Source organism: Rhinopithecus bieti, unplaced genomic scaffold (assembly GCF_001698545.2).
Source record: "Rhinopithecus bieti isolate Rb0 unplaced genomic scaffold, ASM169854v2 scaffold_9581, whole genome shotgun sequence".
Lineage (NCBI taxonomy): Eukaryota > Metazoa > Chordata > Mammalia > Primates > Cercopithecidae > Rhinopithecus > Rhinopithecus bieti.
The window spans coordinates 4,782,578-4,794,911 of record NW_016806413.1 but is presented as its reverse complement, the minus strand read 5'-3'; the positions used below and the strand labels follow the sequence as shown (position 1 = coordinate 4,794,911).

The window sequence follows — 12,334 nt, the reverse complement described above, 5'->3', positions numbered from 1 at the left end:
CCTATGAATAAACTGAGAATTTTCTCTTTTAAGAAACAATAGTACCTAGATCTGACCTCTGAAAAGCTCTATGAGAGGAAAAAAAAAAATCCTAGGGAACCCAGACTACATTCTCTAACTACATCTTCTAACAAGAAGTAAACAAGATTCCTTATAGAAGTGGTTTCAAAACTAGGGGATGACAATTCCCGAAACAAGCCTGTGAAAGCTCACTGCCGAGAAGCCAGCAAGCTATCAGAGACAGGAGTAGGTTCGTGTCAAAGGGAGAAAGGAGCAAACTTGAAAGAGCTCCCACTGGATGGAGATGAAACAATGTAAGCACTGAAAAGACTAACAACTGCAAAGGACTAGATGATATATATATATACATACATACATCTGTAAGTTCTTAAGAATATAAAATCAATCTCACTGCACACTTAAGGAGATTTCTAAGGTACCAACTCTTTATTCTGAAAACTGACCTATGAAGAGGAACAATCAAGCATTTATCCTGCCTTACAAAACAAACCCAATTTTAGGATAACCAAATAGTTGATCAGGGAAAGATCTTCTATAAGAAGACTTCCAACTACAAACAGAAAGGAAATTACAGAATAAGAAAATTATCATTTTGCAACTCTAAAGGATGACTACATGTAGACAATAATCGATTGATGTTAAAACTATGAAATAAAAGAGTGATGAGTTCCTGACTCACAGATGAGGGCATGAAGAAAACAAAGAGTGATGGGAATGTTTATAATAAGGCCGGCAACATCTGACTCTCGTGATCAACTGTAACCCTCTAATAGAGGCATTAATGTTTAGTTGTCTCACTTTCTATGAAGCAATAGGAAAAATACAGCACCAACTATGACAAATTCCTATTTCCCCAAGCCATCCCCCCAAAAAAAGTACTGAATCAAGGGTCCACATCTAAGCAGCCATGTGCAAGAAAGGAAAGGCAGGTGATAAAGGACTATGTTAAATAATACCAAAGGGGTGCAATAAAGCTTCTGGTATTCCAATTTGGGCCAAGACAAGGGACAATTTGTCTGCAACAAATAAATGACACTAAAAAATAAGAGACCAGGAATGAAGAGACTTAAGTGTCACATTATCTAAACGCAACCCTGGCTCAAAGAAAAATTACAAAATGACATGTATGAAACCACCAAGAAAATCTGAACACTAACTGGGTATTAGATGATATTCAGAGACTAATGTTGAATGTACTGGGTGTGATAATGAAATCACGGTTATATATTTTTCTAATCTTTTTTTGCTAGAAAAATATATTTACTAGTAAAATGATACTATCTTATTTAAAACACTACAGCAAGAGAGAGAGAAAGAGAGAAAAAGGAAAGGGGGAATGAAAGCAGGAGACAAAATGAAACAAGATTAGCCAGTGTTGATTGCTGGAAGGGAAAGATGCTACCTCATTATTCTAGTCTCTCTACTTCTATATATGTTGAAATTTTCCATAATAAAAAAATTTTATTTGAGACAGGGTCTTGCTCCGTTGCCCAGGCTGGAGTGCAATAGCATGATAATAGCCCGTTGCAGCCTCAACCTCCCAGGGTCATGTCTCAGCCTCGAGTAGCTGGGATCACAGATGCACACCACCACGCCAAACTGTTCTTATTTTTTCTAGAGACAAGATGTCATTATGTTGGCCAGGCTGGTCTCAAACTCCTAGGCTCAAGTTATCCTCCCACCTCAGCCTCCCAAAGTACTGGGATTACAGCCGTGAGTCACCATGCCCAGCTGATAATAAAGAAATTTAATGAATGGATTAACCTAAAACGTCTATTAATATTCCTTTTGACCAGGAGTGGTGGCTCACGCCCATAATCCCAGCACTTTGGGAGGCTGAGGCAGGTGGATTACTTTAGATCAAGAGTTCGAGACCAGCCTGGCCAACATGGTGAAATCCCGTCTCTACTAAAAATACAAAATAAATTAGCTGGGCGTGGTGGTGCACGCCTGTAATCCCAGCTACTCGGGAGGCTGAGGCAGGAGAATCGCTTGAACCTCGGTGACAGAGGTTACAGTGAGCCAAGATGGCGTCACTGAACTCCAGCCTGGGCAACAGAGTGACACTTGGTCACAAAAAAAAATTCCTTTCAGTTCTAGAATTTGATGGGTCTATATTAAATTTCCTAAAATATAGCCACTGCATGCTTCAGACTAAATATGTTGGCTTAATATCAGAGATATTTTTTAAAATTATTACACATAGAAACCACAATGATTACAGAGTGGTAAATGTGTTATCGAGGAAAATAAGCTTCAGATGGTTATATTTTCTGTGAAAAGATACAGATGTCAATAAACGCTTCTAAATGCATAAAGGAGATCATGACCAGTTATTTTCTGTAGCTGTTGATGAGAGAATAAGATGAAAGAGATTTAAATTATATTACAGGGATAGTAAAATAGATTTTTGCTCCATTTTCTCTGTCTCTTTGTAACAAATTATACCATCACACTCTTCTGACATTCTTTTAATCATTCATTAAACTCTTCAGCATTGAATGAGGGCCTAAAATACATATTACTTTGCTGGCTCAGCACTGTGGGGTACAAAGGTGAGCAACAAAATGAGGTTCTACGCCTTTAAAATGCTTATATGGGCCAGGTGCAGTGGCTCACGCCTGTAATCCCAGCACTTTGGGAAGCCAAGGCAAGTGGATCACTTGAGGCCAGGAGTTTAAGACCAGCCTGGCCAACATGATGAAACCATGCTTCTACTAAAAATACAAAAATTAGCAGAGTGGGCCGGGCGCGGTGGCTCACGCCTGTAATCCCAGCACTTTGGGAGGCTGAGGCGGGTGGATCACAAGGTCAGGAGATCAAGACCATCCTGGCTGACACGGTGAAACCCCGTCTCTACTAAAAATACAAAAAAATTAGCCAGGTGTGGTGGCTGGTGCCTGTAGTCCCAGCTACTCTGGAGGCTGAGGCAGGAGAATGGCGTGAACTCGGGAGGCGGAGCTTGCAGTGAGCCGAGATTGCACCACTGCACTCCAGCCTGGGCCACAGAGCAAGACTCCATCTCAAAAAAAAAAAAAAATTTGCAGAGCGTGGTGGCATGAACCTGTGGTCCCAGCTACTCGTGAGGCAGAGGCTGAGAATCTCTTGAACCTGGGAGGCAGAGGTTGCAGTGAGCCGAGATCACACAATTACACTACAGCCTGAGCAACAACGCGAGACTCTGTCTCAAAAAATAAACAAATAAATAAATACATAAAATAAAATAAAATGCTAATAGGATCTGCAACCACAATTTTTCTTGTTCACTGAGAGTAAACCTAATAGAGAATTCAGGATTCATCTCACACTTGAAATTTTGTTACTGATTACTGAAAAATTATCTACAAGTACCCAATTGTGAGTTTTACAGAAACCTGGTCTCAAAAGTTATGAACCAAAGATTCACTCCACAGGGTTCCCAGATCCCCTAAAATCATGTGCTAAGTGTTGACTGTATTTTTCTGGAGAGACTATAATGGTTTTCATACACCTTACTCATCTCAAATGGTAAAAAATCACCAGTGGAATGGAGCCACACATCCTGTAGCAGAAACTTAAAAAAAAAAAAAAAAAAAAAAATGAAACATGGTACCATGTACCTGCTCAGTTTCCACAGATTCTGCTTCTGGAAACTGAAACATAAATTCTTCAAACTTGCACAACTTTTTTCCTAGTGCTTGAGTGACCTCTAGTGGCTACTTAAATTATCACAGCCAATTGCTCACAGCAGGAATTAGGTTGGTGCAAAAGTAATTACAGTTTTTGCCATTAAAAGTAATGAAATAAAGAACTAAAAAGTGTTGAGAAATAACAAAATTAAGATGGCATCACAAAGGAGCACCTCATTCAATTTCAAGTTATTATACAAACTCTCTATTATCCAACCAAATGTAGTTCACAGTACAGTGTGTGTAATTCAAAACAGTTCACCAGATAGTTCAGTACACGCCATTTTTTTTTAATGAAATAAGTATGATTTTCTCTAAGTTCTTGCATTTCAAACTAATAAAGCATCAGCAAACACCCATGAAGAGAACAGTACTGGAATAAAAGATACAAGAACCTCGGGAATTAACACCCACCATTTCCTCTCAGTTGAGGCAGCACCAGGAATACAATGTCAACAAAGTATAACAACTGGAGTAGCAGAAATACTTTGAGAATACAAACTGGCCACAGAACTCAACCCTAGTGAGAACAGGTAACAAATATGGTTCGGGAACTGCTGGGCCAAACTCTCCAAGTGGGAGTGCAGCAGCAGCAACAGCAAGTACCAGTAGAATGAGGGCATCACATCACCCAGGGTGACCAGCAGGTCCCGGGTTACTTCACATGCCCTCTGCCCAGTCCCTTGAGAATTCCTGCAGCAGCAAAACACACCATCTTCCAGGCACTGCTACAGGGATTTCCAAGAATACTGATAGAGTTTTATTCATTTATTTTGAAATATTTGTCAGTATCTATATATACACAAGGCACTGTCTAGGCACTGGGGTGGAGTGTTGAACAAGACAGTTCAAAATCCCTTTTCCAGTGGAGCTTGTAGTGGAAAGAGAAATAGATACATAAAATGCCAGGTGGTGATATATAGTGTGAAAAAGATAAAGTAGAACAATGGGGTTTGGAAATTACAGGGTAGCCATACTATTCTTTTCTATAAGTTGGTCATCTCAATTCAGACTAGCCACTCAATAGCCATAGTGGCTGGTGGCTACTACACTGGATAGTTCAACAAATCTGAAACTATCATCCATGCCTTTTTAGTTCATAATCTTTATCCTCTTTCTTTATGAATCCTAAGAGAATTCATCCAACTGATCTTCAAATTCACTAACTCAGCTTCCTAAAGTGTCCATCCTACTTATTACCGCAACTAGTGAATAATTTAATTCAACAGTCATATTTCACGTATTCAGAAGCTCTTTCTTCACAGCTCCTGAGCAACAAACGCCTGCTCTGATGATGTAGGGATATCCTCTAAAATATTGGGACTCTGTCTTGGACTTTAAATTCTCTCCCTCCTCCTACAGCTACTACATCTCACTGGAGACCTTTTGCTCTGAGCCATCAGAAGGAACTCCCATTTTTTTGAGATCCTAAGCCTTCTCATCTTCCTGGTGATACTCCCCTATATGCTCAATCTTTTAGATAAAAATCTACTCGACATATCTCTGAGAACCAAGCTGGGTACCATTGGTAATTATATAGGTCACAATTCATTTATTTTAGTCCCCCTACCCACCACAAAAAAAAGGAAAAAATTTAGACTTAGTAGCATTTTACTAGTAGCTCAGAGATCCAACAGTTTGCAGGAAATAGAGATGGAATTGTAAGCAAGGGAAATACAGTGAAATTAAATTAATCTCCACCCAGACACTATAAGGCCAGCTGGGAAACTATCCCAGCAATTGGCTACTGCACAGAGGGGAAATTTTTCAGTTCCTCTTAAGGCTCCAAATACCAGTTGGCTACTATAGTGGACAAGACAGACACAGAAATTTTTCCAATTCCTCTCAAAGCCCCAAATACCACACAACCAGCTTCAACTCTACAAAATCCCCTCTCCCTACCCCTTTACTTCCTTCAGGAACTCTTGCTGTTGCCCCTAAAAGCCTTGGTTCTTTTCACCTATGCTGACTCTTGAGCCTCTTCCCAGATCAAGGGATAAAAACCCATTACCAATTAAGTGTAACATACATTAACAGAATAGGTAGAAAGTAATCTTTCATACGAAAACACTAAATTCAAGGTGAAAAGCCAGAAGAATTTGAATTTTGAATTGTAAGCTATGCTTTAACTAGGAAATACATTAGTCTATTGGACAGACTACAAGAAAACTAGAAATGAAAAAAGCCTTATTCAAAAACAAATGAAAGAATGATGAGCAGAGTTCACAAGTCTTGTTAACTCTGCTGTGCCATTTTAATGATGGACTACGTTGTAAATGTGCTGCTACGTTTAAGCCTAAAGGTCTGTTGAGGTGACAGTTTTAGAACGATTGCCACAATCCCACAGAGAAAAATCAAGTGAAGGTCAGTGAAAGCTGCATGTTCTAAATTACAGAATCAAGAACAGTATTTCTTGTCATTCATCACATTTAAGTAATAAAAGACATTACCTCAACAACAGGTGTATTTTCCTGGAGCTCAGTTGTGTGCAAAGCCAGTAAACCAATCACCCGAGCAACCTTGGCCCGTCTGTAAATGGAGAGAAAACAGGCTCTGAAGAGTCGGGGACCAAGGAAACTAATCCCAGCTAGTTACATTATGCAATGATGAGCATCAGATATAAGACTGTAAATTAAAAATTGAATGTGACAGGTCACGCCCAGACTCGCATGTGTACACAGCCCAGAGAAACATATACATAGGGAGACACGAACTGTAATGTCCGCTGCAATACTGCAATAGCGACAAAATTTAAACAAGTTGTGGTTTAATAGCAAAAGGAAAAATAAAATTTTTTAAAATCTTTAACCAGAGAAAAGAGCAAAACAGTAATCCTTTTATTGCTGAGTACAGAGGCATTTGGCTAAAGGTCTCTTTTCTACTTGTTAGTAGATCAGTGAGTTTCTATGCAAGTAGTAAATAATATCTGAACAGTAACATATCTGTATATATTCAGTGTAACAGAAATTTTACAATCAAAAGTTTTAAAATATTGTACTATTTGCATAAACACAAGTTTTAATGAGGTGTTCTTTTAGTATCCAGCAGAAAACTGAAGTTGATAAATTACTATTAATAAATCACATTCGGTGTGATTTGAAAAGATATTTAATGCAGAAAAATTAGTTTTGATTAGTTTTTTTCTAATTGAAACAAATGAGTTTATGAGAACTGCACTCTTATTTAGTGATGTCGGCGTGTTGTCTGGGATAATCAGTATGTACCTTAGTCAGCTTTTATTTTTTACTGTCTTAAAATAAACCTATGTAGTACCCAGGGAGGAAAACAAATCAGACTCAGAGAGGTACTACAGGGAAAATGTCTGCGTTATCACAACTCTAACATACAGAAATGATTCTTATAAATTTCAACACTTCTTAAATTGACCATTAAAATATCTTAACATATACAAATTAAAGACATCCTGGGCAATTGTAGAATTAGCATCCCACCTCTGAATAAAAAGTTTATACTTTAAAAGTAGTCATTTTGAAAAATATCTGTAGGACAACTGGAAAAGCCATCTTCCCACCTCAACCCCCTAAGGAGCTGGGACTGTAGGCGTGCACCACCACACCCAGCTAAATTTTTTTACTTTTTGTAGAGATGGGGTCTTGCTATGATGCCCAGGCTGGCCTTGAACTCCTGAAAAACAATCCTCCCATCTCAGCCTCCCAAAGTTCTAGGATTACAGGCTTGAGCTACTGCATCTGTCTATCTCTTTTCAAAGACAAGCTCAAAATACTTACGAAACACTTAATCATTTTTCAATTTATAAAAGTAAATATTGGCTACCAGATTTATTCAACTAAAATAAAATGTATCAACATGCCAATTATTTTCCCTAATATGACCAAAACAATTCCTATTAGAACAAGAGAAAACACACTACCTAAAAATCCTATACTTTTAAAATAGAAACTTTAAATCACTTATGAATAGTCACTTTTTACCAAAATCCTAAACACAAGTATCACATACCCTATATACAACACCCTCACAGTACAGGTTCCTTCTCAAAATTCAGGTTTTCTCAGTTCACCACTCCAGGTGCCCCCAGTGACTTGACACTGTACCTCAGAACCAACCCATCTCCATGACAGCATCTAAGGCAGCACTGTCTAACAAACCTTCGTGCCCTGACAGAAGTGTCCCACATCTGCACTGCTCAATACAGTATCCACTAGACATATGACTATCAAGCACATAAAATATGACACATGCAAGTAATGAACAAAACATTTAATTTTTTTTTTTTTTTTTTTTTTTTTTTTGAGACAGGTTCTCACTCTGTCACCCAAGCTAGAGTGCAATGGCACGACCTCCGCTCACTGCAATGCCTCCCAGGCTCAAGCAATCCTCCCAACTCAGCCTCCCAAGTAGCAGGGACTATAGGTGTGCAACGCCACCCCTGCTAATTTTTGTATTTTTAGTAGAAACAGGGTTTCGCCATGTTGTCCAGGCTGGTCTTGAACTCCTGAGCTCAAGTGATCTGCCCACCTCAGCCTCCCAAAGTGCTGGTATTACAGGCGTAAGCTATTGAATTTGGCCTTAATTTTTAATGTAAAAATTACCTCCACAGTTGAGGGTGAGGGAGACAGTACCCTGGGGTCATTACTCATCTTTCACGTGCCTGGTCCTGGTTACCTGATAAGTAGGACCAATAACAATACGTACCTCATGTTGTTCTAAGAATCAAAGGAGATAATCCATGTGCAGAAAGTACCATTGTGTCTGACAATATGTGCTGAATGAGTAAGCTACTATCAATTTTTAATTTAAATAACCCGCATGAAGTTAATGGCTACCACATTAGAGCAAAACTGAACTTCTGTAGTTACTTATTCATTCATTTACTTGTTTATTATCTGTCTCCCCAACCAGCCCAGGAGATTCATGAAGGCAGGGCTGTATCCCCATCGCCACTGTAACACCGAGACAGTCTGCTGAATAAATGTATCAACATGAAAAGCAAAATAACTAAACACATTAGTAGGAAAAAAGTGCATAAAAGTATGGCTGTACAAGGCAAACAGGATTTCCAATGTAAATCTCAGTAGAATTCAAGGCTAAACTCATGAGAAAAAGATTCCTTTTAAACTGAAAACCATCGCCAGGCACGGTGGCTCAGGCCTGTAATCCCAGCACTTTGGGAGGCTGAGGCGGGCAGATCACTTGAGGTCAGGAGTTCGAGACCAGTCTGACCAACATGGAGAAACCCCATCTCTACTAAAAATACAAAATTAGCCAGGCATGGTGATGCACGCCTATAATCCCAGCCACTCGGGAGGCTGAGGCAGGAGAATTGCTTGAACCTGGGAGGTGGAGGTTGAGGTGAGCCAAGATCGCATCATTGCACTCCAGCCTGGGCTACAACAGTAAAACTCCGTCTCAAAATAAAAATAAAATAAAATACAAAATAAAATAAAATAAAGAACTAAAAAGCGTATGACCTACAGAAGAAATAAAATGTGATTTTTTTTTTTTTTGAGAGGGAGTCTTGCTGTTACCCAGGCTGGAGTGTACTGAGTGACACGATCTCGGCTCACTGTACCCTCTGCTTCCTGGGTTCAAGTCATTCTCCTGCCTCAGCCTCCCCAGTAGCTGGGATTACAGTTGTGCACCACCATGCCCAGCTAATTTTCATATTTTTAGTAGAGATGGGGTTTCACCATGTTGGCCAGGCTGGTCTTGAACTCCTGATCTCATGATCCACCCACCTCAGCTTCCCAAAATGCTGAGATACAGGCATGAGCCACGGCGCCCAGCATGGTGTGAATCTTTATACACCAAATAACAAAGCATGAAAAGTAAACCCATAGTAGTGGTATACTTCAATTTTTTTCTCTTCCAAGCAGAGAGAGAAGGCAACAATGAATACATTCATCAATACATTCACACATTCAAGCATCCTAAATAAAACTACAAAGTCAACCTAACAGATGTATCTATCAAAGTCTATACCCTACAGAGACCACTCTTACTCAGTGGGAGGCTGTATAGGATGTTGTCTAAGACTCTGGAATTCAAAGTCTTGACCTGGCCCTGGCCCCACCATTGGGGGTGAGGCAGACAGCACCCTGAGATAATTACTCATCTTTCATATGCCTGGTAGGCACAACAAGTAGGAAATAATATGTACCTCATGCTGTTCTAAGAATCAGGAGATAATCCACATGTCATAACACAGAAATTACCATTGTGTCATGACAATTTGTGCTGAATGAGCAAGCCACTATTACTACATTATTATTAATAGTTGACTACATTCATGGCATACATTAAAAATGATTTTATATTAGACCACAAAGATAAATTATTAGAATTCCCTAAGGCAGAAATTATAAAGGACTCATTTTGATGTAGTAAAAGGAGAAAAGTAAAAATAACAAATATAAAACAAAAAGCCTAAACACTTGGGAAGTTAGAAGTACTTCTGCTGGGCATGGTGGCTCATGCCTGTAATCCCAGCACTTTGGGAGGCCGAGGTGGGCAGATCACTTGAGGTCAGAAGTTCGAGGCCAGCCTAGCCAACGTGGTGAAACCCCATCTCTCCTAAAAAATACAAAAATTAGCTGGACGTGGTGGTGGGTGCCTGCAATCCCAGCTACTTGGGAGGCTGAGGCAGGAGAATTGCTTGAACCTGGGAGGTGGAGGTTGCAGTGAGCCGAGATCGTGCCACTGCACTCCAGCCTGAGTGACACAGTGAGACTCTGTCTCAAAAGAAAAAAAAAGCACTTCTATATACCTTATACATCATATTAAAAAATGAAAACTTTGGCCGGGTAAAGTGGCTCACATCTGTAATCCTCAGCACTTTAGGAGGATGAGATGGAAGGGTCACTAAGGCCAGGAGTTCAAGACCAGCCCGGCCAACAAAGTGAGACCCTGTCTCTAGCAAAAAAAAAAAAAAGTTTTTAATTTAGCCAGGCATGGTGACATGCACTGGTAGTTACATTTCAGCCTCAGGGACACAGTGAGATCCTATTTTTTTAGAGTGAGTCTCTGAAAATAATAATAAAATAAATAAATAAGGAAAAGAAAAAATAAAAGGGAAAGATAAAGTATCCGTAAATCATAATCATGTAAGTAACACAGATCTAAACTTATGAGATATTCTGTGTCTTTAATGATTCTCTGTCTTTAGCAGACTAAACACTTGACACTCACTTTTCTGATCCCTCTACAGTCTCTAAAATACAAGTTATTTTTATTAAATGATAACTGGAAACAAAAAGGAGGGCTAAAATTGGACTAGAAAGTTTGAGAAAATCTCAGATGACATGCATAGATAGAATTAAGACTGACGGAGAACCAACAAAGGAATCCCCTGTCTAAGAACTGCAGGTAGACAGTCGTTCCCCAGGAAGCCTCAGGGACTTGGAACAAACTAAGACAGAAAGCAAGAATCAGCCACAGGACAATCATCAGTTTACAACTGCACAAGGAACAATTGTGTCCTTATACAAGAAACAGTTGAGTCAATCAGGTTCTGCCTCTTTTCCATCACCCTTCTCTGGTACACAGAATAAACCCTGCAGACCTGGCCTCCTGGGTAAATGTGGAAAAATGTTCCCACAGTGAGCAATCCACCTTGGGGTGAGACATAGATGTGGGAAGCACAGATAGTGGTCTTCTAGATACTGAAACAGGGAAGGGGTTAAATGAGGAAAGTCAACTCCACTCCAAATAAAAACCTACCCTGACAATTGCAGAGGCCTCCAGCCTGCCTACCTGATCTTCAGTCAGCTAGAATTCCAAATTAGAGTCAACCAGTTAACAGGCCTCACCTACCCACATACCAACCCTTTATTTAAAGGAGAGGCTACTGGAGAAGGAGACTTAGGCAAGCATAAAGGAAACTCATATTGCCAACTTCTATACCAATCAATTTAATCATTTATTCATAATATAAACTAAGAACCAGAGATCACCAGGCATTTGAGAAATAAACAGCACTAAAAAGCAGGACCAAGGGAGCACCCAAGATGGATGCATAGGAACAGCTCCAGCCTCCAGCTCCCAGTGTGAGTGACACAGAAGACGGGTGATTTCTGCATTTTCCACTGAAGTACCAGGTTCATCTCACTGGGGAGTGCCGGACAATTGGTGCTGGTCAGCTGCTGCAGCCCGACCAGCAAGAGCTGAAGCAGGGCAAGGCATCGCCTCACCTGGGAAGTGCAAGGGGGAAGGCAATCCCTTTTCCTAGCGAAGGGAAACTGAGACACACAACACCTGGAAAATCGGGTAACTCCCACCCTAATACTGCGCTTTACCAAGGCTCTTAGCAAACGGTACACCAGGAGATTACATCCTACACCTGGCCCTGAGGGTTCCACGCCCATGGAGCCTCCCTCATTGCTAGCACAGCAGTCTGAGGTTTAACTGCAAGGCGGCAGCGAGGCTGGGGGAGGGGCACCCACCATTGCTGAGGCTTAAGTAGGTAAACAAAGCCACCTGGAAGCTCGAATTGGGGGAGCCCACCGCAGCTCATGGAGGCCGGCCTGCCTCTGTAGGCTCCTCCTTTGGGGACAGGGCATAGCTCCTCCTTTGGGGACAGGGCATAGCAAAACATAGCATAGTGAGATGAACCTGGTACCTCAGTTGAAAAAGCAGCAGAAACCTTGGCAGAGGTAAATGCCCCT

At 40.4% G+C, this 12,334-nt stretch overlaps 1 protein-coding gene across 2 annotated transcripts in view; it reads right to left on the bottom strand.

Moving 5' to 3' along the window:
• LOC108532351 (serine/threonine-protein kinase ULK4-like) overlaps nt 1-12,334 on the bottom strand; it is a 113,972-nt gene that overhangs the window by 71,006 nt on the left and 30,632 nt on the right. For both annotated transcript variants that reach the window (XM_017876391.1, XM_017876392.1), the window contains exon 9: nt 6,140-6,218. In XM_017876391.1, coding sequence (XP_017731880.1) covers nt 6,140-6,218 — 79 coding nt within the window. The remainder of the gene's footprint in view (nt 1-6,139; nt 6,219-12,334) is intronic.